The 25,269-nt window shown below is 38.1% G+C and overlaps 1 protein-coding gene across 2 annotated transcripts in view; it reads right to left on the minus strand.

Annotated features, from left to right (window-relative positions):
- The window catches only part of cntnap2a (contactin associated protein 2a), a 348,699-nt gene that overhangs the window by 67,413 nt on the left and 256,017 nt on the right, over positions 1-25,269 (minus strand). For both annotated transcript variants that reach the window (XM_005471745.4, XM_005471746.4), the window contains exon 16: positions 1,278-1,434. In XM_005471745.4, the coding sequence (XP_005471802.1) occupies positions 1,278-1,434 (157 nt within the window). The remainder of the gene's footprint in view (positions 1-1,277; positions 1,435-25,269) is intronic.

Here is a 25,269-nt window from a genome sequence, read left to right on the forward strand (position 1 = left end):
GTATGGGTAATGAGTGCAAACAGTTGGTAAAATTTCAAAGCTAACTTAGCCAAACAATAAGACACTGATGCGTACAATATTAACAGAGAGAACAAGGCACTGTAAAATTTATTTGTAATCTCATCAGTTTTAGAGATGAGGAGGGAGACATGAAAGCAAATTAAATCTCTTCTTCTTGCTAACGCTCAGTAATTACTCTCAAAGAGGAGGCACACGCATATACACACTCACAAACAGCGATGCAACTCCTTTTAATGAGAATATCCATCAGCTGGCTAAAAGAGCTTTAAAACGCAAACTGTTGGTTCTGGATGTAAGCATCCCTCTTAAATAAACACATCACTGATAGGGGCATTCATCATTCAGTCACTTCAGCCTTTGAAGTTTGACACATCGCCAGACTGTCCAGTTAAGGCGGATTCGGCACTGTCAGCTTAATGCAAATGCTGCATTAGCATAAGTGACGAATTTAGTGCTATCAAAAATTTAATAAATAAATAAAAATGTAAATAATCCGTGGGTTTTTCATTTTTGGGTTCAGCTTATGTGGTAAGAAAAATAAAAAGAATCGACGGTCTTTCAGGTAAGACATTGTTTGTAGGAGGCCTTGTGAATGTCAACCAAAATGAAATTCTATACTACCAAACATGCACTCATTAAACATAACAAGCAGTTAATAGACAAACTGACCTTTACAATTTCATATAAACTGCAATTATTTTAGAAGCAGTTAAATGTCTGAGGTATGTCTGAGGAATTCATCAGCCCTGGTGAGAAAATCTGTGGGTGAGTTAATGGAATAACAAACACTCCTCTTCCTTACTGAAGTGCCAATGAGCGTGGTATGTATGTACATAACCCTGTGAAACTTCCTTGTTTTTATAGCAAAGACCCAGTGATAATAAGTGACAGAATCATTTTTATCTAGGTGGGCAAAAAAAAAGTCACCACTGAATTCTCCACTCATTAGTAACTGTAGCGTTAGCTTTCCACTCTACGACACATGCATTCAGCTTATTATCATAAAAGTGGTATCCTGGTTATTAGAAAGATTAAAGTAGTTTGCGGTGGGTAAAAATGAAGACTTTAGCTGCACAAGATGGTCTCCAAGAAGCTTGATGGATAAAAGCTAATGCATAATGCAGGAAAAAGGCTTTCCCATGACACATGTAGTATTCATGTAATACAAAAAAAGAGCTACTTAGTAGCTTGAAACCTACTTAGAAATGGCTCTCTAATTGCAGAACTGAAACAGTGAACTTTAAAGTCTGACTCACCATTGTTTGACATCAGCATCACAGTTGCAGTCGTACTTGGGGTCGGTGCAGTTCCTGTCGATGCCACAGGCACATTTCTGGATGCCAGGCCCCGATCCGCCCCAGTAGAAGTGTTTCTCGTTCCCTCGGCCAACCCACCACGTGTAGGGTGTCCCGTCTGGGGACAGAAGACAAACATCCAGAAAACAAGCCTATAGGTTATTTCCAAAATGGAGAACATGTCAATGTGACCCTCACAGAGAAGTGCACAAAACAGATGAAAACATCTTTTTCTAAAGGCGATTAAGTTGTGCTGCTAGAGTGCCCAAAGACACTCCCATTACAGGTGATTGACTGTTCAAAATTTTAACTGTTTGTGGCTCTTTTTTTGCATCCATGTGAATTATAGTGACAATTGGCAGCTGCGCGGTGAATGTAATTCATTTGCTCAACATGTTTTATGCAGCTGGATGGTAAATGCCTTGGAGACCGGAAGGCACACTTAGTCACACATCACACCTGTGCTTTTACAGATCTATTAAAACAGCTTCAGCGCTGTTGCGTACATTTATCTTTTCTATGTGCAAACCACTGCGTGTAATTGTTGGAGTGAGTGTCGGTACTTCAAAACCACATGTGCGGACACACAAACACCTCTTTGTGTTTGTATGTGCCCTTTCATGTGTGTGGCTTCGTGTGTGTGTGTGATTTTTAATGAGTGGATAAAAGGTGAAGGATCGCTGCTTTTCAATAAGAAATGTAATATCGTTTTCTTTTCCACGGATAATGTATTCTGGCATGGGACAGTAACTAGGCAGAGAGATAGGTGTAAATATTTCGGTGGCTGGCAATATATCACAATAACAGCAAGAGAGAATGAAACAATATTACGTTTCCCTCTTTATTCCGGGAAAATACGCCGCATTGTCAATATCATTTTGTCAAATTTCTTTAGAGACAATGAAATCTCCCGAGCCCCATTTTTTACAGAAGGGAATTGAAGCAGACTTTTGATGCAGCACAATTGCATTGAGAGGTGTGATATACTGTATTATTACACTTTTGATTTTTTTTTTTTTTTTTTTTTGGGTGGGACTAGGGGCTAAACTCCAGGAAGAAGAAACAGACGTGTTTCTATTGTGTGTCTAAATGGTTACGTGTTTGGCTTTGGTGACCTGTGGGGTTACTGCCTTCATAAAGAGAATTAACCTCATCTCTCTTCAAGCTACTGTTCAGACAAGCCATTGTCAATAGGATTAACAGTGCCTCCTCAAGAGACTTCACAATCCTCTCAATTCGTGTGTGTGTTTGTGTGTGTGTATTGTCGTATTTTTATACAATAGAGAGGCTAAGTTTGAATTTAAGTCAAAGTTAGACCTCATAGTCTCACATTAAGGTCAGTGGTTATCACAGATGGCACCCATCTAACAAACAACCCAGTACTAGTATCAAGTACTGCTTTCAGACACATTTTGTTGTTGTTGTTTTTGTTCACAGTATCAGTAACTTAAAAATTGAAACCAAAAAGAAGGTATAGTGTCATAAAAAAAAGAAAACACAAATATATATTTTTAATTGTCTAAAACCTGTTTCAAACTAAAAGTTGCACTGTTATTTATCAGGCCAATAACAAACTGAATTCACATTTTTATACCTAAATTTGAGCAGGCACACTGGACCTATCTGAGAAGTCAGAAACTGATAAAGCCTAATGTTCATCCACTACAACTTGTAACTGTAACTGTAATTTGGCATCTCAATCAAACAATAATATTGTACCTTCGTAAAACTGTTAATTTGAAAATTTGTGGATAACAGCAATAATTATATTTTATCACTAAAAACATAATTTCAGTTAAAGAGCTTGCACATGCTAGTGGATGAACCATTACACACACACACACACACACACAAATGTATTTTGGTAATTATCAGTGCTATTATTTTAGGGCAGCCAAGGCATAAACCTAAAACACATTCATTTGTGTTAAAGATTTTCTTCTGTGTAAAATAACTATCGAATTACTTTTTCTGTCATGAAATGTAACCACGATTTCCTGAACTAAGGGTCTAGGCTCAATCACTGGATCCTGAACATGTCCTAGCACCTTTGTCTCGTTATGAAACAGACCTACTATTCACAGACTTGACTCTGATAACAGCCGTACATAACGCACATAATCATTTTGGGGTCTTTGTGGTTATATTCCGACATTGTTACACCTCAGTCAGCTAGTTGTTTTATTTAATTAGACCCACTTTCAGCGTTGTTGTGTTGCTTATTATTTCTCTGAGATATCTGAATTTGCTATAAGCTCATCCTCATTCATCAACTGACTCCCCAGCAATATTTCCCCAATGGATATATTTTAGAACACAACAACGCCGGCAATAACATCAGCTCATGACGCTTCACAAAGTGCTTCTTCAGGTGATGTGTGAGTTTTTGACAAAGCATCATTTCCCCCAGGTCAGCATGTACAAACCTGTGAGGGAGTTTTGCTGTTGACAGACACATTAGCTTCTAATATGACAGGGCAGGTACTTTTTTTGTAGACCAATTGTTCTCTGTAAATAAAAACTTTCGTAATGAATATTTTGTATTTCAATTATTTCTTATTTAAGTTAAGATTTAATTTATAAAATATTTTCTGTTCTTACATTATAAGAAAATAAAATCTGGGTCTTTATAAAACTGCGTGAATTTTGTGTCCCTTTGCACATTAGCACATTACAAAACCAATTAAAATAGATAACTTGTTTTGTAAATGCACTCTCTGCTGGTTTATTTGATCTCTTTCCAGCACACACACGCCATGATAATGATTGTATTTCTTGTACAATGCATAAACAATCAACCATGGACAATCTATAGCTAATAGTGGTGGTGCTGAGGTGAGTGGTGGGTGATGGGGACGCAAATCAAAATTCTAAGGCCCCATAAAACCTTGGGCGACTACTTTAAACACATAATTAAAGACGAAGGGATGTTCCTTCTAGCTCTTGTATAACTGCGGAGTAAAAGTAGTTAAGCATTAGGAAAAACTTATGACTGCATGAACAAAGGAACTGCCTGTATTCAATAACAATGTGTTCACAATCCTCTTTCTACAGCACAAAAAAAGACATAAAAGGAGAAAAAGTATCTCGGGCCCATGCCTAATGTAGGCTTGGACTCTATAAACACAAAACATGCATAAATACACACATGTACTGGCTGCTAATTTATCACTGTAAGTAGGACTTAAAATTACTGTTATTGTGCTGATAATGGAAGGTTAGCCAGTAATTATGTCTGATTATGCACAGTATGGTTGTGCTGTGGGTGCTGCATTTAAAGCTTGGGTCAGAATAGTGATTTTTCTTTTCTGACTCGCTATTCTGCTGAGGTCCTACACACACACACGCACACACACACACACACGCACAGAGAGCAGGGAACTTGAGGTTATATTTCACTTAAGTCGATGACAAAAATGCTTCATCCACAAGTGAAATAAAAGTGACTGTAAGCGAGTAGGAGTATGTTCACAAACTCCTGTCGAACTAGCAGAACATGAACTCACAGAGATGTGTTGTTTTGTAGTAAATTGCTGTTCATTATACATCCATTTTTTTTAAAGATACTTATGCTTATAGCAAATTGTTCAGAATGAATACTGAATGCAGGCCATGGGTAGGGGTTAGAGTAGGCTGAAATGACCTGGAGTTAATGTAATTAACGAGTGATTAAATCTGACACATAGGTTAATCCATATTACTACTGGATCAGTTAATTTTTTTGCATGCTGGAGCCTACTGTTGCTTCCAGTGACGGCATGAAGATACAACCTCAGTAATAAGAAAATGATGACCTATGATGTATTCATGGTGCAGAATTACTTATAAATAAGGCACATAATAATCTGTTTTAGTTTTCTTTGCGTAGAGATTCTGATCAGGTGATCTGTGCTCCTCTTCTGATATTCACTGCTCTTTATGAATTTAGCCAGCTGAATTCAGTAAGATATAAGCAGATGCTACCCAAACAGCATAGCTGATTTCCAACCTCTACTCACTATAAAGCTAGCATAAAAGGTAGAACTCAGTGACTGAAACTAATCTGCATCATCATCTTATATATGAGCTGATGTCTGCTGCCTTTGATGTAACCTAGTAACAGTACCCTAGGTGTAACCAGTTCAGCATAGTACATCATTTTAAACATGATCAAAATACTGCAAACTGACCAGTTTTGCCTGGACTAAACAGCCCGGTATTTTCATGCAACCTGGGAAAAAGACTAAACTAATTTACCTCAATAAGTTTTGCAACAAACTTCCCTAAAAACATTATTTAGCGAGCATAATGTAAGGGAGTCCGGGGATTATAGTAATTTTTTTTTGTTTCAGCGCTTATATCTCACATAATATTTGTAAGAGTTTTTAAATTTTGACATGAAATAAAAAATAATGTTACAAAATTCCAGTTTGAGCAGTATCAGTAACAATCAAAATATAAACTTGAATAAAAAAAAGTTCTTAGTTGTGATTTTGCCATAAAATCTGAATACTTCTTCATAAAGCTCTACAACAGGGGTGGTGGGACGGTGTCCTGCAGGTTTTAGATGTGTCCTTGATCCAACACACCTGATTCAAATGGCTAAATTACCTCCTCAACATGTCTTGAAGTTCTCCAGTGACCTGGTAATGAACTAATCATTTGATTCAGGTGTGGTGACCCAGGGTGTTATATTTAAAATCTGCAGGACACAGGTCCTTGAGGCCTGGAGTTTCCCACCCATGCTCTACAATTTAGTATCAGGGAGGAAGGGGGATGTTGTTACATTTAACCCTTTGTTACATCCATCCTTGGTTCCCCCAAAACCAAACTAAGGTAAACTCTAAAACAAATGAGGACACTTAATGTAAGATTTAGGTTTAAATTATAAAATTATAATACAAAGAGCAGTGAGCAAGGTTTACCTTTTAAAAAAACTTTTGCATCTTACTAACATTTTTCTCCATTTATCAGTGTGGCATATATGTTTTTCTCTCCCTTGGAAATACAGTAGTAGCTACTAGCAGACAAACTGTGCAGAAGCAGTTTGTGTTTGGTGATGCTTGTTGCCGGGGTCGAAAAGTTGCATTTGATCACCTGTCATTTTAATAATGTTTTGTGGCTAGCTAGTGCTTAAATAGAAAGCAACTTTATGTGTGTACCATGAACTTAAGATTCAAGGTTCAAGGCTCAAAAGGGCTCACTGTCATTTTGCATGGTTTTTCAGATATAAACAGACTGCAATGGAATATTGTTTCTCACCAGGCTCTACAGTGCAATAATCAGTAAAAAGTAAAAATACAATATGACAATCAAGCAGCAGCTTGCCGAGACACTCAGCAAACTCAGGTGTAACCAATCACACTCACTGAGCTCACGAAAAGGGATGTGTTGAAGGTACAAGTGTGCCGTGGGATGTCATTATTTTCTTGTTACTGAGCATTTATCTCCATGCTGTCACCAGAAGCAACACCAGCCTCCAGCACACAAAATATTAACTCACTCGACAGTAATATATATTAACTTGCCTCTTAGATTTAATCACTTATTAACTGAAGGACCCTGGTTGTGACTGCAAACCTTTCTCAACCTCTGAGTGGTAACCTGAAATACACCTTCCTAGAAATGTAAGTACAAGTACTTCTGACACAGTCAGCAAGTATTGTGATTGGCCTGTTTACTACCATCTATTCCTCCTCCTATGGATGTCTGTCTGCTTTTTTCTCCTCAAGTTTTGAATGGCTCAGTGAGAGAATAACAGCCACAGCCTCAATATAAGGAATAATAATCATAGCATTAATCAGCTGTCAGCAAATTCCTGAAGGGAGATTGCTAAAACTATTGGAATGGATGTAAGGGAATGTACAAAGAAGTGGAAAAAGAAAGTCCAAGTCCAAAGAAAAAGTCCAAAGAACATAGTAGCTGCCATCTCATAAGAAATGTCAAGAGATGACCACAAGGCCCCTTGCATAGGTTATGTTGTAGGTGTCACAGAGGTTCACTGCAGAAGTGACAGAAACCAAACCATGCAAAGGACTGCATCCAGACACGCTTACAAGAAGTGTGTCTGAAGATAAATTCATCAGAAGGAGAAAAAGCTGCAAGCTAATGATTCATAAAATACTGTAGATACATGGATGCTATTTGCTCTTCTGCAGCTGTTAATAGTACAAAATAATTAAACATTATGGTTAATGTCAGTCTCAGAATATCACAAAACTGTGTATATTGTTGAGGCTTCTGTGTGGGCCACATATTAACAATAATGAGTTGTCCCTTAGGGAAGAGAGTGTAATACTGCCCTTTGTAGTTTAACTTTCTAGACAGCTCCTCATAGCTATGGGACAGACCTATAACTCTGTTTTTCTTGTACTCTTTTTAATCATCGTTATGTTTTTATTCCCTCACACAACATCAGTCAGTGCCTGTGTTGTCTGTAAGGAAATGTAAATAAATCCTAGGCTACACCAGGTAAACATTACCAAGCCTCCGAGTGCATTTCCTCCATCACCCGGCTAGTCCTTACACTCATTGCTGGGCCTCTCACTTTCCCTACCATATAATAACACAGGTTTTTCAAAAGGTGAGGAGAGAGCACAAAATTGCTTTCACAGAAAAAAAGTCCACTTGGCCCATTTCATAATTTGTTTTTCAGAGTATGTCGAGAAAAGGAGAAGACAGGAGAAGATGTGTAGGAGTAACAGCAGGGCATCAGGTGAAATGAGAGCTATGTATTGTGCCAGTTAAACTCTCCTGTGTGATTCACTTGCCCGTGCCAAAACAAACAACTCAGGAGCGGAGAACGAAAGGAAGAGGGCGGAGGGGGAGATGAGAGCACGACAGCATGGATGGATGAAGATGTGAGGGAGGAGAGATAGAATCGTACTGGCAGGGAGTTCATACGGAGATCCGCAGAGAGAGAGGGCACTGCCAAGATGAGGCTCAGCAGCATGTTTGTGTGTGCAAGAGCATGTCTGTGAGTATATGAAGAACAGAGACCATGTGTTTGCATCTACAAAAGTCCTGGGTTTAAAAAGCAGGTGCAAACTATCACAATTCCAACATAAATATGATTAACATCAATGTGGGTATTCGAAATTCCATCTGACCGAATCAAAACATCAGGAAAGCTGCTTTGAATTTGATATAAAAGTGATTAAAAATGTGCTGCATTCTCTTAGGATTTGTAGTAGATAATCCTCTGTGTGTCATATTAAATGAAAATTTGGCTTAATTATAATTTATCGATGCAAAGAAAGGAGACCATCATTAAGCTGAAAAATCAAAGTAAACCTTTCAGCGAGATGGCAAAAACATCTGGAGTGGCCAAATTAGCAATCTGGTAAACTCAGAGAAATGAACGAATGCACCAGCCAGCTCAGAAACACTCGTCCTGGAAGACCACAGGCGACAATTAAGGCGCAGATTTTTTCCTTGGCTAAGAAAAACACATTCACAACATTAAAAAAAACACAAGAGAACAAGAGACAAAAGCGTTTATCAATCCATCTTTTTACATGCTTATCTAACCTGGAGCTTATCCCAGCTAAAAGCTTTGTGAAACATGAAAAACACCAAACAGGCCACAGGGTTAACCAATCAAACTCACATTTACACCTGTGCCAGATGATAACCCAGAAATTAGAGTTGAACTACGTCAGTGAGATCCAAGTATTGGATTAACATTAACTGAGATGATCTCCAAAATAAAATGACGAATAAATAAACACTCGCACATGCTAAAAATGTTTGTCTTTGCGTCATGATTCTCATGTCACTCCTTACAGCCGTCATCAACCCTTACTTTCTCCTTTGTTGCAAAATCTCCAACAAAAGTGCTAAATGTTCACAGGAGATGAGGAATCAGACATGACAGACTGATAAGGCCCGGGGCTGTGTTCCTCTTCTGTCCTCGGGGACAGCCACACAACAGTACTTATTGTGATGGGTTTATCTATTTGTTATCCCAAAAGCACACATAACAGGCACATAGTCACACCTACAGCCACACTCACATATATTTATCCCTGCTCTTATCCAGAGAAGCTAATGTCTTTATTTTCATCATTTCTGCTGTATTTTGTGGAGACTCATACTCCCCAAAGCAAAGACACATGAGCAGTGGACAGTAAAAGCAAAGAATGAGAGAGGAAGAGAAGAAGTAAAAGACACATAGTGGGAACTGAGATAAGAGTATTGACAGCAAGAAAAAGAAAGAAAGTGGATAAAAAAAGATCAGGAAAGTGTGAGATCCTTGTCTTACAACTATTGATCTTTTAGCAAGTAATCTGATCATTCTGAATGAGTGCCACTGAACCAAATGGGTCCATAGCAGCCTTTTAATATATTTATATTATGACTAGAACCAAACTCATATATTGTTATATCTATTTAGAAATGGCATCATCGGAGATAGTCTTGTGTCTAAAACGGTAAATGTGATGTATAACACATGAATAACAACTATTACTGCAAATAGTTGAAAGACATTTAAAATGTTGACACTGAGAAATAATATTAAAAATTCAAAAAACCTAGATCAATCTTTGCAAGCAAGGTGTAATGCTGAAAGCTATTACTAATTAAGCGCCATTAATATTGATCAATATATAGTCAGTCAGGCCTCAGTTAGCATCTGAAAAGTTCATGACAGTACAATTTGAAAAAAGCTGAACAAGTAAGGTTTGTTTGGAAGGGTTGCCAGGAGAAAGCCTTTTCTCTCTAACAAGAACATGGCAGCATGGCTTAGGTTTGCAAGGTTGCATCTGAAAAAAAATCCTGCAAAACTTCTGGAACAATGATCTTTGGACAGACAGCACCACAATGGAGATGTTGCACAGCACCACGCTTGGTGACAACTAAACACAGCATGTCAGCAAAAACACCTCACACCACCTGTCAACCATGCTGGTGGAGGGGTGATTATTTGGGCTTGTTTTGCAAGGACAGGACCTGGACATCTTGCAGTCACTGAGTTGCCCATTAACTTCTTTGTATACCAATATATTCTAGAATGTACTAGAAACTTAGCTGTTTCAGTAAGACAAAGACAAACCACAGAGCAACAATATGGCTTCAGAGTAAAAGAATCTGGGTGCTGTGGCTGCTGTATTTATTAGTCACCTAGTGATGCATTATAAAAGGAAAAAATATGCCAAAAGAGACCCCAAACTGTTAATCAGCTGAAATCCTTTATTAAACAAAAATAGGAAAATATTTCACTTTTAGTGTGAAGCAATTGGCCATTTACAGAGCAGTAAACCTGCTTTTGTTCCAACATTTCTAAAATATAAATCAAATTCTTAATATTTTGAATGTGTTTAAAAAGTTTTGTATCTGTTAGACTATTAGACTTTGCAATTATTGCCCTTTTGCAATGAAAAAAAAAAAGACAGGTGTAGTGTTTGCCTTATATAAAAGCAGAAATTTCAAGAGCCTGTGGTTTGATTGTAATGCCAGACTGGTCTGAAGTACAGAGACAACAATCATTTAAAGTCCATAACACCCATAATATCCATTAAAATTGCTCATACTAGGCACAAGTACCAGGGCCACGCTCAGTTCATATCAGGGGATCACACCCCTGCCAGTCAGACTAGAAACTGAAAGGTCAGTGGATCCAAAATGGCACTTGATATGCTCAGCTGCTCATATCCCCAGTGTAGGAGATAATGGCTTTTAAGAAAGGTGGGCAGTTTGAGTTGAAATGCCAGAATGGCATTCATAACCCTATTTGGCTTTCTCATAAACCTGTCTCAGGCGTCACCTTTTAGCTTGTGGCTTTCTGGAGTCACTGCAGCTATGAGAGCGGTCATTATCGATTTCTTCTCTGACCCCGCTGACTGACAGGTGTCTGTCAGAGAGCTGCTTCACAGTATGTACAAACTCATGCATGGATGAGAATACGCTTTTATTCTGCTGTCTACATTGATCTCTATGGGGTGTGAATGTAAATCAATATTCTTCTCTCTCCTCTAACAAGAGCAGCTTCTGTATTATTGAGAAAAAAAAAGTTAAAGGCCAGAATATGTCTTATGCACGCTGCCAAACACTTGTCTTTGAAGAAAAAGAACCACTAACAAAATCCTGCATACCCATTTACACACAAATGTGCCCCTGCTCTTACTTAAAGTGTTCTGGAGAAAGTAAACACATGCAAACACTTTTAGTTTTAAAAAGCTTTCACACTAAATCATGGATCAAATCGTCTTTGTCAGGGCATTGTTGACTTTTGCTCTTTGTTGTCCTCTTTTTTTCTGTTTTTTTTCTGGAGGAGAAGCTGTGGGGACATTAGCCATGCCCTGAGATCTCTATGGAGAATTGAATAAATGCACTGTGAGCTTCTGCGCATATCTGAGAAACAGAGAGCGTATTTGTGTGCCGTTTTCTTTGTCTTCATCCTTTCGTTTATCTGTAAAAGTGCATGCGTGTCTTTGTATTCTCTTCTTTGCTCCTATTAATGTGTTTCTGGGACTTTGCCTGGCTCCCCTGTCTCTTTCTATTGTCTCAGTTCTTCTCCTCTTTCTAACCACCTATCCATCAAAACACTACGTGAACCTCCCCAGTTTCTCCCATCTCTATTGCCCCCCAACATATTTAGGCCTCTCTACCTCACACTGCCCGCCTTTTCCTTGCTCTCTCTTATCTCCTGGTCTCAGAGGCCTCTTTTGCTTTATCTTTCTTCCTATTACGTCCCTCTACCTTCTCTTTGCGCTCTCGGATCTCTTGCTCTATCAGGGTACTCTTTTCCCCTTCTCCTCTCTCTCTCATATCTGCTTTGCACACCTTTGCCTTGCACTCTCATATCGGCTGGTCTCAGTGGCTTTTCTCTCTCTCCCTCTCTGCATGCTCTATATCTGTCCATCTATCCCATGTCTCCATAACTCTTTCCTAGCATCTACAATAATCTCTTTATGTTCTTATTAGTCCTGTTATAATCTACCCTTTAATCCATGCTAATTGCAATCTCCTCTTGCTCTGATCCTGATCTGAAGATGTATTTGAAACACGCCCCGCCCTCCCAGTCTATCCTCTTTGGTTTGATCTGCAAAGAACTACAGTGCATACCAAAATATCAAATGGCTGTGATCTGAAAGCCCTTGTAACTCTTCGTTGACTAAATCGATGGGTAAAAGGAATACACTAAGTCAACTGCCTTAATGTTTTTGACACTAGCAGAGAAATTTTATAAACTAGTGCTTGTTTTGTGAGTTAGGACATTCAAAAGCAGTTTTTCTTTCACTGACCAACAGTTGGTGGTACTGCTAGCACAAAAATGGATTTAATGAAAGTTTTTGCCCTTAAGGAGACACACAATTAGAAAAGCTAGCCATTATATTAAATATTGTGTGAGTATTGCTAATGGGTATATTCTCTCTTAAATGCAGCAGAAATGGAAAAATAAGCAAAAGCATAACAGCCTTTTTTTTAATGCTTTCTGTTGCACAAAGCGAAAAAAAAGTCTCTAAATCCCTCATTTTGGTAATGGAGAGAGGAGGTTAAAGAGAAACACTGCAGAAATGAGTTTTGTTGCTGCCTGCAGTGCAAGCAATGTCAGGAAAGACATCTCCGTTGTCTACATCAGAACACACCGCAGACACCACTGCGGAAGGATAATGAGTAATTTCAATAGTTTTTACCTGAGAGCACCCGTAAAGGGATCCACCATACTGACAGTTCTGAGGCTGAGCTGCCTTCCTGCACATACCGCTCAGCACTTTATGCTCTAGTGAATTCATCCTGCATACTCGCGGACACATCTACCTTATTCTTCACAGGTCATCAACCTGTGTATCCGTCCATTAAATGAAAATACATTGTAAAGAGTAGAGAGTGGGAGGAAGTTGAAATTAATATCAGTGGTTGTACCTCTAATTGGCTTGCCTGCTTTTCAAAGGACATGGGGCATACATAGGTATTTTTTCCAAATACAGTCCGTGCATAGACAAAAAAACATCTCCAGCAGCAACTGCAGCTGACAAAACTGTGGGCTGATGATGACTGTAAATAACCATAATCATCATTACCACAAGGTAATCTAAATCTGTGTGTGCGTTTCTGTGTGTCTGAGTGCCTGTGAGCATAAGTCACACTAAGTGTTCTCTCAAGTCAAGGTTGTTGGGCAAATAATAATAATAAAGTTTATTTATATAGCACTTTTCTTAACAAAGCTACAAAGTGCTTCATAGAAAATGTTTTTCTTTTTTCACATATCCAAGACCTTGCTATAAACATCAAAACAAAACAAAACAATACAAATAGAAAGAATAAAAGAAAAATTAAAGAGAAATAAAACCAGCAGTTGCAACCTATTATATGTTTTTTGAAGGCTTTATGATAAAAAATGTTCAAGAGCTCTAAAAGACAATAAGGAAGATGAAATTCTGATCTCAATGAGCAGAAGGTTTGTCAGTTTGTCAAAAGGTCTAAAGTATAACCAGCAGCACCCCATTCACCAATTCAAGTATTTAAGTGCCCAGGCACATTGGGGAACAAAAAGTTATTTTTATAATTCAGATCAAGGCTGTTTAATCCTTTAAAAGTCATTAGTGTAATTTGGACAACATTTCCAAAATGTAACAGCCAGCCAGTGTGAATTTGCTAGTACTGGAGTAATATGTTGACATGTTTTGGTGCCAGTTTAAATCTGAACTAACCAGAACAAATATGCAGTTGCATAAGAAGCACTGCAATAATCAAGGTGGGAATAAATAAAAACATGCAAGTCATTAGAAGATAAGAATGATCTAATTTTAGGAAGTTTTTCAAGCTGATGTTCTTTTTACTTAAGATTCCTTGACATATCTGGAATATGCTTGGCCTATTTGAGAGCTAAACACAGGCCAATAACAAAAACACTGGATTTATCCTCAGTAAACTTTACAAAGTTTAATGAAGATAATGAAGACAAAGCCAGGACTATCAAGAGAACTGTTTTGTTTGTTTGTTTTTTATAGCAGAGGGACAGATAATTGTGTGTCTTCTGTAAAACTGTGGTAAGTGATATCATTACTATCAAAAAGCATGCACACTGAAAACAAAAGTGGGCCAAGGATAGAGCCTTGAAGAATGCCATAATTAAAATGGGCAGCAGAGGAGGAAGTGTTACCTTGGGCCTCATTTGGATAAGTTGAAAGATGTAAAAGATGTAAAGCAGATTCCTTGATCCCAACTCAGGCTTCAAGATGGTGGAAGTGTGCACTTAAATCTCAGTTTACTACGACTGAGCATTCATTTAACTTCTCTTAAACCTGACAGAAAAGTGTTGAAAAAATATTTATAAAAGATATTTGCTGTGTTGGTTTCTCCATAACCTTGTTTAAAATAAAAAGTTTAGAAATGTGTTTGCAGTTATCAAGTAATTGTTGATTCAGATTAAGCTTTTTAAGTTTCTCTCATGAGAAATATGTCATGGCGAAAATGGTCTTTGTAAAGACACACTCCATTTCCACTCCCCTCTTTTACTCACACCATCCATCTCCATACATACCTGTCAGACTCGTCATATGGATGAGGATACAGTGAACAACACTCATAATTGCACAGGAGGATGTGCGGGTCGTAAACAACTCGGCAGCAAAGAGCAAGCGGGAGACAAAAAGTAAATTAGAGAGAGGGGAGGGTGATAGGAGTTTAGAAAACAAGCACAGAGGAAAAAAAATGACCCCGAAAACAGAAAGGGAAATGTCACATTACGAGGACATGACAAGTGATAAGGGAGAAGCAAAGGATCGGTGTGACAGAGATATCGTTAAGAGAGCGAAAACGGGAGCAGCTTTGCAGTCCGTCACTGACATATTGTTATATTTGAATAGAACAAGAGAACTATAGGAGTTGTGAGAAAACTCACAGCTAAGGTGTGATGATTTGTGTTATCCCCGAAGGTAAATTGTCACCCCTAAACTTCATCTCACCTCCTTAATTAGAAGCTGTTTCATCCAGAAAGAAAAAACAAATTGGGGAGGGGGGCAGCGTACGCTGTCATGTTACTTTAGCTTTGAGTAGAGAATTCATGTGGAAAAACTTCCATTGTTGCCTTGATAATTATTTAGATTTATCATCAAAAGACGTGTTCCTTCAAGTGAAAACCTCACATTTTTGTTGACATCAGTGAAAAAATTCATAATACAAATTATGTCATACGATTTGTGTGATATCAGTATGTTTGTGTTGTTCCTATAGAACTTTAGTTAATGTCACATCAGGCTAATTATTGCAACTGACTAACCAACACACAGAAACACACACTTAAAAGGAATAAAATAAATAAGTGTAGGGAAAAGATCACACTTGGGAATTCAGCTTCAGGGCTTTCAGCAATGTCAAACAGGGTTTTATCTCTGATTTGAGTGTGTAACACGGTGCCAGCGCAGACACAGCGATAACACCTTTAACACCCCTCTCTTCAAATGTTAATATTTTCTTAGTGGAATAATATTGTTTTGAAATTATTCATTAGAGCACATGACAAGATGTTTAACATTCAGCTGTGGTGTTTGCAGCTTGGTAAACACAAATTCATGGGGATTTAGGATTATGTAAAGCACAAAGATGAAATGGCATTTTTAGAGCATTTTTTTAGTGAAACAAGAGGCTCACGTGACTAGCTGATGGTATGTCTTCAAATTCAGTGTTGTTCTGATCAGTTCCTGTTTACCTTTCAGTGTAGACTTTTCATTTGGGGTTTCAGAAATAATTAATATCAAATTAATCCTCGGTTACAGGCATAATTACAACAGTGTCACTCATCACAGCTCATCATATAAACTGCGTTGCATGCATGCACTTGAACACAGAAGCTAGGACATGTGCGCGCGCACACACACACACACACTCAATATAATTCTACATTTCTTTTTTTTTTTAGCTGTGGCACAAAATAACAGAAAACTCTCTCTAGTGTCTGTCAGTTGTCAAAGAAGCTCTTGCTGGATTTTGGCTTTGTATTACTCATGAAGGGGATGTGTATCCTGCTGACAGCTGTTGTTCATCATTGCAAGACTTTGTTGTCAGAACCATGATGGATTTCAGGCTTTTATCCTTAAAGACTTTTCTTTTCTTAAATTCTGACTCTCCCCCCATTTCTTTTCCTTTAATGGTCCAGCTGTGCGGGTACCCAAACAACTGCTACTCCGTTTCCATCTTTTTTGTCTTACTCTCAAGAGGCATGATCAAACAATATACCTTTCAATTCACATGCAGGGCAAAGAAATTTATTTACCTGAAGAAAGAACTCTTTGAGAGACAGATGGAGAAATACATGTTGTCAACAATCATCAAGAAGGGCTGATTCCTGCCTAGACGTGCTTCACTCTCTTTTTTCTTCCTTTATTGCTGTCAATACTTATTTAATCACTTGCATGAGCTCGGGTGTCCGACTGAAGACCTCTAAAGGCAAAAAAACAAGCAAACAAAATATTCCGGCGTGCAAGCCGCAGGTACACACTATAGTTGTGCTCATTGGCAGGAAAGCATATTGTGTTTGGAGGATTTCTTGCTTTGAGAATTTCTTGCAGGCATGTATTATGTTCTAAGACACTGAGAGCCACAGCTTTGTGAAAAGAAGGTTGGGTGGTTTTTGACAGTGGAGACGTTTCAAAGGTATACATGGTGTCTTTCAAAGGAGAACAAAGAATAACCTCTGACATGCCTCACTCATCCAGCCGACTACATTCTTCTCCTCTGTTTCATTTCCACCCTGGTCTTTGTTTGGAGTCGATTCGCAGGTGAAGAGGCTGACCTCAGCGGGCTGGCCACTAACCCGTTGGGCTTTTCCCTGAGCACACAACGAACTGGCAACCTTCTTTATCTACTTCTACTTCTCTTACACACTCAATCTCTGTTTTCAGCTTTATCTGCTCTCTTTCTCTTTTCCCTCTTTGGTATCCCGATATCCCCATTCCCTTTTCCCTTCTTTCTCTGTCTCAATCTTAGCTGGAGTTATTGATTTCTGCAAAGGTTGACTCCAGCTGCCATTGAAGCTATCACTTTTTTTGGGGGGGGGTTCACATTGTGTTTCTTTCAGTTGCTATATTTCTTTCCAAACTTCACCTTCTCTCTGGAACAACGTCAAGCAAAAAAGTTCAGGACTCTGCAAATCTATCTAAATGTGTCAGAGAAATTACATAATTGTCAGGTTACAGCCTGGACAGGTCTTAGTTTTATCTCAGCAGCTAACGGAAGGACAGGCATGGATGGAAACAGCATATTACGCTGCTATCTAGGGTCAGTTGTATAAAAGAGTTAGATAGTTATATCTTGAATTAAAGCAAAAGCACAAAGCATGTTGTCTGACAGCCACTGATGTGGACCTCATATACATTTACTCTTAACTTTTTTATATCCGATAAGATAAGATAAGTTCTGATGAGCATGGCAACTCAGATTCAGAGTCACTTACAATGTTTCCCTTTAGATTTTGTAAAACCTTGCCACATAAATCTACATATTAATGAGAAAAAAAACCTGATATCACTAAAACCGCTGAAACAGTGACTGCTTAAAGACACGCATATTATATTAATGTCAGCAGAATGTGTGCAGACTGCAACTGAAGATAACCATAAATATTTATTATTACATTAATGGACATATGAATAAAATCAGTGATGGTAATATGGTTATGTTTAATACATCATGCTGATCACCTAAGTATGTCAGATCAGCAGAAGTGCTTCCTGGTTGAGACAGACTGTGGCTTCATGTTATTTTGCCTCACCTTTTTAGTAGCAGTGGCTGTAAATTGCTGTAAATTTTGAGTAAACAGCAAAATTGTCTATCTTTAGTATAGTGAAATTCACCTTTAGCGTCTCTTAAACATATTGCAGTCTGGCAATACAGCCATTTTAAATCACAAAAGTACACAGGAATAAAGATAGCTCACATAACTGAAGAAATGTCATATTATATAAAGTATACAGACATGTAAAAAGGATGCAACATTATATTGGTGCATATGGTTAGTAATTAACGGCTATGTTACATTTAGATGACAATTTATTTTAAGAAGCATGAGACTATATCTCATCTGTATACTAAGTGCTCCTCACCTGCCCATCATTCCCTAATAACCTGTCCGTGATGTCCTGGGAAACATGACCATATTAGTAATGAGGATGTGGCTGACAGGTGAGGCTGCACCTGGCTTCAGGAAGCTCATTACAGAGTCTTAATGATGTGCTGTGTTCCATAATTAGGAAACTTCTCAGCTGTCTGTCCAATCTCCCTATTTGGTTGCAGCGTTGGCTGGGGGCGGCATGAGTGCTTTGGTTTGGTTTGACAGCTCGAATACACAGAGTGTCTGCGAGATCTGTGGAGCACTCATTGGATGTGCCAGTCGAAGGTTGTGCAGGAGCTTTCAGGGCATATACAGGATAATAATAAGATATAAGGAGGAGTGATTTAAAGGCTGAGAGCTGGCAAGTTTGAAAATATATTTGTGGCTGATTATGTTTAATAAGTATACATCTTTTTTTCTACTTTACTAAACTTTAAATATTACTTGTAATTTGTGTAATGCTCAGTAGCCTGGACGTAGGCTGTGTGAATCATGGCTATGCAAATATTAGTTTGTATATCTGTGTGTGGCTGTACTTGTTAATATGACATGGAATAGTAATTATTTTTTTATAGTACAAAAACTGTATTTTTATCTGTATTTGAATACAGTATTTGGACAGTAGCACCAGCAGTCTTTGGGATTATTTATTCAAAACAGGATTTCAGTGTTGTTTGTTGGTTGTTAGGACTAACCACAACATCATGATGGAAATTTTGTGTGACAAGGTCAAGTCATGCAGAATGAGTGCAGCAGGCCCAGATTTCTTGCAGCAATACAGGTGAAAATGTGAAGTGGTCCGCCATTCTGAAAGTCAGTCTGACAACGGGGTGGGTTTATACAAAAATAAGTTATTCTGGTACATTGTACAGTTATCTTCATGTAGCTCTCACTGAATACATGACAAAAACTTTTGCGGCTGGCTGTTGATGGCAGACATGTCATGCAGTGCCAACTAAAGAAGGCAAACCCTCCCAAAGGAGAAAAAACAACAAACAAAGTTTAGTTGCTAATTGGAAAATTTGAAACACAATGAATCACAGCTCAAAGATGAGCCTGGTATGAAAATCTAAATTAACCCAACAATCACATATGGTATTTTAGAAAAAGAGCCACTTTTTTTTGTTTTTTGAAGATGCAGTTTATTAGTAACCATGTGGGGGAGTGCTTTTATCTGTTACTCCATGTCATAGGCATTAAATGAGTGAAGTTCTGCTATTGAAACAATGATATATCCCATGATACTGATGCTTAATGTGGGTTACAAAAATGGTTCTGAATAAAAACAAGATCTGTACTTGTTTAACATTTGATGGTATCAACGTAACATTATGAATGGTTTTATTAACTGTACTAAAGTCCATCCATCCATTTTCTCTGCTTGGTTTAGCAGCCTAAGCAGAGAAGCCCATATTTCCCATCCTAGTCACCTCCTTATCCAGCGTATCTGGTGGAACACCCACCTCCCAAGCAAGCTGAGCTCTACCCCCATTCATGAACGAGATCACGAGTTACTTAAACACATCCACTTTGGGCAGGGGAGAGTTGAACTAAAGTTATGATACAAAAAAGAGATAAAAAAATACGCTGATTCTAGGATACTGTAACAGTTATGGATGCATGCATGCATGGATGGGTAGTTTAAGTACAGTCTATATCGGGGGTGAGCAATTAATTTGTTATGGTCATACCAATAAGCTTAATTCAATTCAGCATTATAAATTTCTTTTTCCAATTTGTCACTGTTAGAAGTCACAGTTAGGCAATGAAAATAGGCACAGATTAAAAAATCATTTATCACAATTTAATCAAGATTTCTAAAAGTAATTGTGAACAAAATATGCATGCTTTTGCAAAGATTATCCAAGATTTTTAACCTTATTCAATTACTATTTTGTTTGTAGTTTAATTACTCCATCTGCAGTCTTCCTGCTCTAATAAAATTGATCAAATTTGTGTGGGAGCCTATGTCACCAAGTCTGATGGTTGTCCAAAAGTGCAACAAACACTCATGTCATCCAGTTCTCTTGCTCTGATGAAGTTAACTATTTCAGTTACAACATCAACAACAGTTTGTTTTTTTCACCACTGAACTCCGCGTGATCTCTTGGTGTTTAACACAACGCAAGCATACCACCAAGCTTTATTTTAGACATGGGCATCCCTCAGTTGTAACACCTGCCAGTTTATTTTCCATTTCATCCCAAGCATCCCAACATCCAGTTACCATAAAAAATCACTCCTTGCTGCTGTCTCTTTCAGTGAGTGCATTACTGCCCGCCCCTCTGCAATTTCAGCTTTTTCTGTTATCATATGTACAAAGACATCCAGAACCAAGGAGAAAAAGTAAAAAAAAAATGCCAGCTTTGCTTTTTTATTGAAGCTCTAGATTTCCTACAATGTTCTTGACTGCTGTGGTGAACTGGAAGAGGCACGTTCTCAGTGCTTTCTTTATTTTCAGGGCACATTAGTGTGGGAAAGCCCAGCAAACGTTCTTTAATAAGAGAGAATGGATTGCTGTTCTTTGCAATTTTGTGGGAAATTACACAAAGCTGGTTTTGACTGCTGACTTGGTTCCTGTTTCCTTGTTTCTTTTGCAGCTTTGCTAGCAAAGGTTTAGATATCCCGCTCTGCCTCAGTCAAGTTCTTGTCTTCCTTTGCGCGTCCAGACTCATAATAACAAATTAAATTGTAATCCTTAAACATGGCAATCTCCTCTTCCCAAGCTGAGCACATGGCTTACAGCCGACTTTGGCAAACAAATTCATGTCTTGTCATCTCTCATAAAAGCAATGGTATTTCCAACAAAATCACAAAAAAGAATAAGCCATGCGTGAGTTTATCAAAGTTGGAGATAATCAGGGAAACTATATGATGTATACTTATTTACACATGAATTTTCCATTGACCTCATGCAGGCAACCAAAAGCCTGGATGTATCCTGAGGTCAAAAAATGCCCAGGTCTGGTCTACATTTATCTTTTTATATGAAGCTGAAAATCATATGTGTTTATACTGGATTCATTTTTGAAACACCTAAAGTAGCAGGTATACAGTGCATTAAGTGTGAGGTGTGTGCGTTTGTGAGTGAGCGAGAGAGAGTGAAGCTGTGCCAGTTAATGAGGGCCAGAATGAGTGAGTCGAAGTTTGCAGGTCCTGCAGAGAAGAGCAAATGATGAATACACTTCAATCATTTTGAGGGGGGCCTTCATCATTTGTTGGAGCTGTCAAACAGTTATCAGGGCTCACTGTAGGCAGCTGGAGAGAAGGCCTGGTCCATAATTGAAAATTGAGTTTAGAAATGTCACATGTATCCGTCCATCTAAATTTCAAACCGAGAGATCCCTGTGGGCGCTCAGCATGTAGAGACCTGACAGTACCTATCAATCCAAAGTTCAACATTTTTGTCAATAGAGAATCACCAGTAGGAGATTTGTTCATTTTTAACAAGGGGCATGTTGGCCAGTTTCAGTATGAGAATATGCCTCAGGCTGATCTCAGTACTTCACTAAAATCTCTTTCTTTGAAAGAAAAATTGTTGCTTCTGTATTTTTTTACTTACTGTGTAATCGATTAAAAAATTAGACATGTGGCTGGCATTTTACAGAATGCTCCCTTATTTAAACCTGCTATCTTTCAAACCCTTCAGTTACTCTTTGATTGCTACTTTTAAAACCAAAAAACAAAGACTTTAACCTTTAAATCACCAGCTGAGTAACCTTTACATTCTTTGCCACAGAACAAAGCTGCCAATTTCTCCAATTTGAGACCCCAACTGAGCTTCATCAGAAACACAAAGAAATAAATCAACGATGTAGCTAGATCTAAGCTGTCTTTTCCAAAATCCGCAGTGATTTTACTCTCTGGTATGTGTTCACCTTTACGTCCAAGGTCTAACTCCTCCACAGTGGTGTCTAAGTGAGAGAAATAGAACGCTAATCTATTCTGGTGTAATCATGCTTTGACCTGGTTAATGGAGGCAGCATACCCCAGGGCAAGATGTAATCAGGAAGACAGTTAATAAAATGAACAAGACCGCTTTACTGATCTCACTAATGTCCCTGACCTTCCCCCAGGGACCACACTTACACGTATGCAAGCTCACACTTACATATACGTGCCTTAATGTTAGGTATGCATCCAATGCATCCTTAGGCATTTACGTGGCAGTTAGTTGATTAATGTAAACACAAAGACAAACAGGGACACAGCTTGCTGCAAACATAAATTCACTAACAGTTCACACTCTGAGTTCGGGGGGTTTAGGCATCATCTATTTCTGTGTATGTGTGTTTGATTCATTTAGAGCTGGAGGAGAATTGCCTTTACCTGTTGTACATATCGAGGCTACAGAATAGAGTCACGACTCCATAAAAAGCTGTCAATCACAGTCTACAATGACTAAGAAAGCAAGGAAACATGTCACTTAGGACGGGGCTATATTTACATGAATAACATTGAAACCATGCGACTATCAACACTGATCTATAGACAGAAGTGAAGCACTGACAGAAATAAGACTGCTATGTTAAGAATAAAAAACAAACAATGAAACAAAATATGTCAAAAATGTGTCTGTTTATGACCCTTTATGGAGTTTACACTGATGTAGGACTGTCATTATTTCAGTACAGGGACTTCAAAGTGTCTGTCAGCTCAGCTATAACCACCTATACATGTTCCCAATTATCTGCTCTGACTTGCTGTTTGACAGTCTTTATTTCCTGCATCTTCTTTTCTTGTTATCACACTCTCACTTTGATTTGTTGCTATTACACATCAATTCTTAGTGTGAAAGTGTTTGCTCTTTATTTTGTTGCAATGTTGTCTGTTCTTTGAAGCTACATTCATAAATTTATTATTCTCCTGAAGACACTATTCCAGTATCGACCACATGTGGAACCTTATTCAAACTTTATTTTAATTGTTTGTTGACAAAAATGGCTTTTATTAGGTTTATTGGAAATATTTTATCTGTTAAAGTCATGCTTTACTTCAAGAACGGCAATAATATTTAAAAAGAGAGTACTCTGTTACTTAAAAGTACACTCATCAGCCACTCAACAGCTGTACAATTGTTAACACATATATTGAATCAGCCAATCACATTGGAGCAATAAAACACATTTTGTAAAACAATGCAAAACATAGGCATGTAGACATTGCCAAGAAAACCCATGTAGATCAAATCAAGCATCAGAATTTAGAAAAATGGGATTTAAATGACTCTGAATGTGGCATAGTTGCTGGTGCCACTGGTTGGTCTGAGTATGTCAAAAACTGCTGATCTACTGGGATATTTTCTTTGCAACAATTTCTAGTGGTTTAAAGAAAATGGTCAATATTTTTGGCACCTTTTGGGCCCTCTCTGTACCCACTTAGCATTGTTTAAATGCCACAACCTACCTGAGTACTGTTGCAGACCATGTTCATCCCTTTACCATGAAAATGTACCCATCTTTTAATGCCTGCTTCTAGCAGAATAATGTGGCATGTCACAAAGCTCAAATCATCTCAAACTGGTTTCATGAACATAACAATGAGATCATTGCATCCATGCACCCTCCACAGTCACTAGATCTCAGTACAATAGCACCTTTGTTATGTGGTGTAACTGGGAATTCTCATCATGTATTTGCAGTTGACAAATCTGCAGAAAATCTGTGATATCAAAGTGAACTAAAATCTCAAAGTACTGTTTCCAACATCTTATTGAATGTATGCCAGGAACTATTAAGGCTATTAAGGTTTTGAAAGTAAAAAGGGCCTAACCCAGTACTAGCAGTGTAACAATAATAAAGTGTCCAGTGAGTGAATATTTTGTACTGTTGATAGGTACTTTGAAAAACATAGCTGACATGCAGTTCCATCTTTAAACTCATATGCTGAACCTCACTGTAATGATAAACCATAGTCACTCTTTAATCATGGCTTTATAGTGTTAGCAGGTTAGGGGCAGCCTCAGCACTCTCCTTGTGTGGGATGTACTTGAGCCATTTGGTGGATTACAGCAATGCATCAACACGCTTGCAGCAAAAATGAAAATGTAATTCTCTGAGTGCTTGAGGGAAATACAAGATGAGTGGAATGATCTCTCGTTGGAACATGATCACTGGCTGCTGAAAGTAAGTTCGGTCCTGTCCTGAAGCTCCGACATTCCCAAATGAAAAACCCATAGCCATAATTCCTACAGGTCATTCCAGGGATATCATTTCCACATATTACAGCTGATGAGTGATAGGTTCTATTCACTGTGCAAGTGGTCTCCTTGGAGTGTGGAAGCATTGTTGTGAAAGTAATATAACATCTTTTAATCAACGAATACATGCATGAATGCATGTACAGGCACAGCAAAATGAATGCAGGCATGATATTGACATCAGGGCACAAAGCTGACAGTGATCGAGTTAAACACTATTGGCAGTGCAAATGGCTATTGACATGAAACTACTGAGTGTCAGTGTGTGCAAAAGCTGGCAGTAATGGAGAATAAAAATGGAGTTAATTAACTAAAAAATAATTAGCCGAATGGGCTGTCCATGAATCATCAATAAACAACAGGTAACCGATATCAGTATAGTTTACTACTGGAAGCCATTGCTCTCTGGAGACATAAACGTATGCTTTTCTAAGTTTGCAGCCTAATGTACTGCATTTCTAACTGTGCTTTGCTCCAATGTTAAAAATTACTATGGGTGGAATTCAGTTGCATATTATTATGTCTATTCTCAAAAGCTATTATAAAGGTGGAGCCCAGGATTGTATATTCACAAGCATTACTTTACTTAGTTTTTATTTCAAGGCTTCTATTTTAGTCCAAGGATTGAAAGCATGATCTGGTTTACTGATTTTAACCTCTAGATAAATAAGAGTACGCTAAACACGTAACTATGTTTGAAATTTTAATTTGATTTAAAT

The sequence above is a fragment of the Oreochromis niloticus genome, linkage group LG9, assembly GCF_001858045.2.
Source record: "Oreochromis niloticus isolate F11D_XX linkage group LG9, O_niloticus_UMD_NMBU, whole genome shotgun sequence".
Classification (NCBI taxonomy): domain Eukaryota; kingdom Metazoa; phylum Chordata; class Actinopteri; order Cichliformes; family Cichlidae; genus Oreochromis; species Oreochromis niloticus.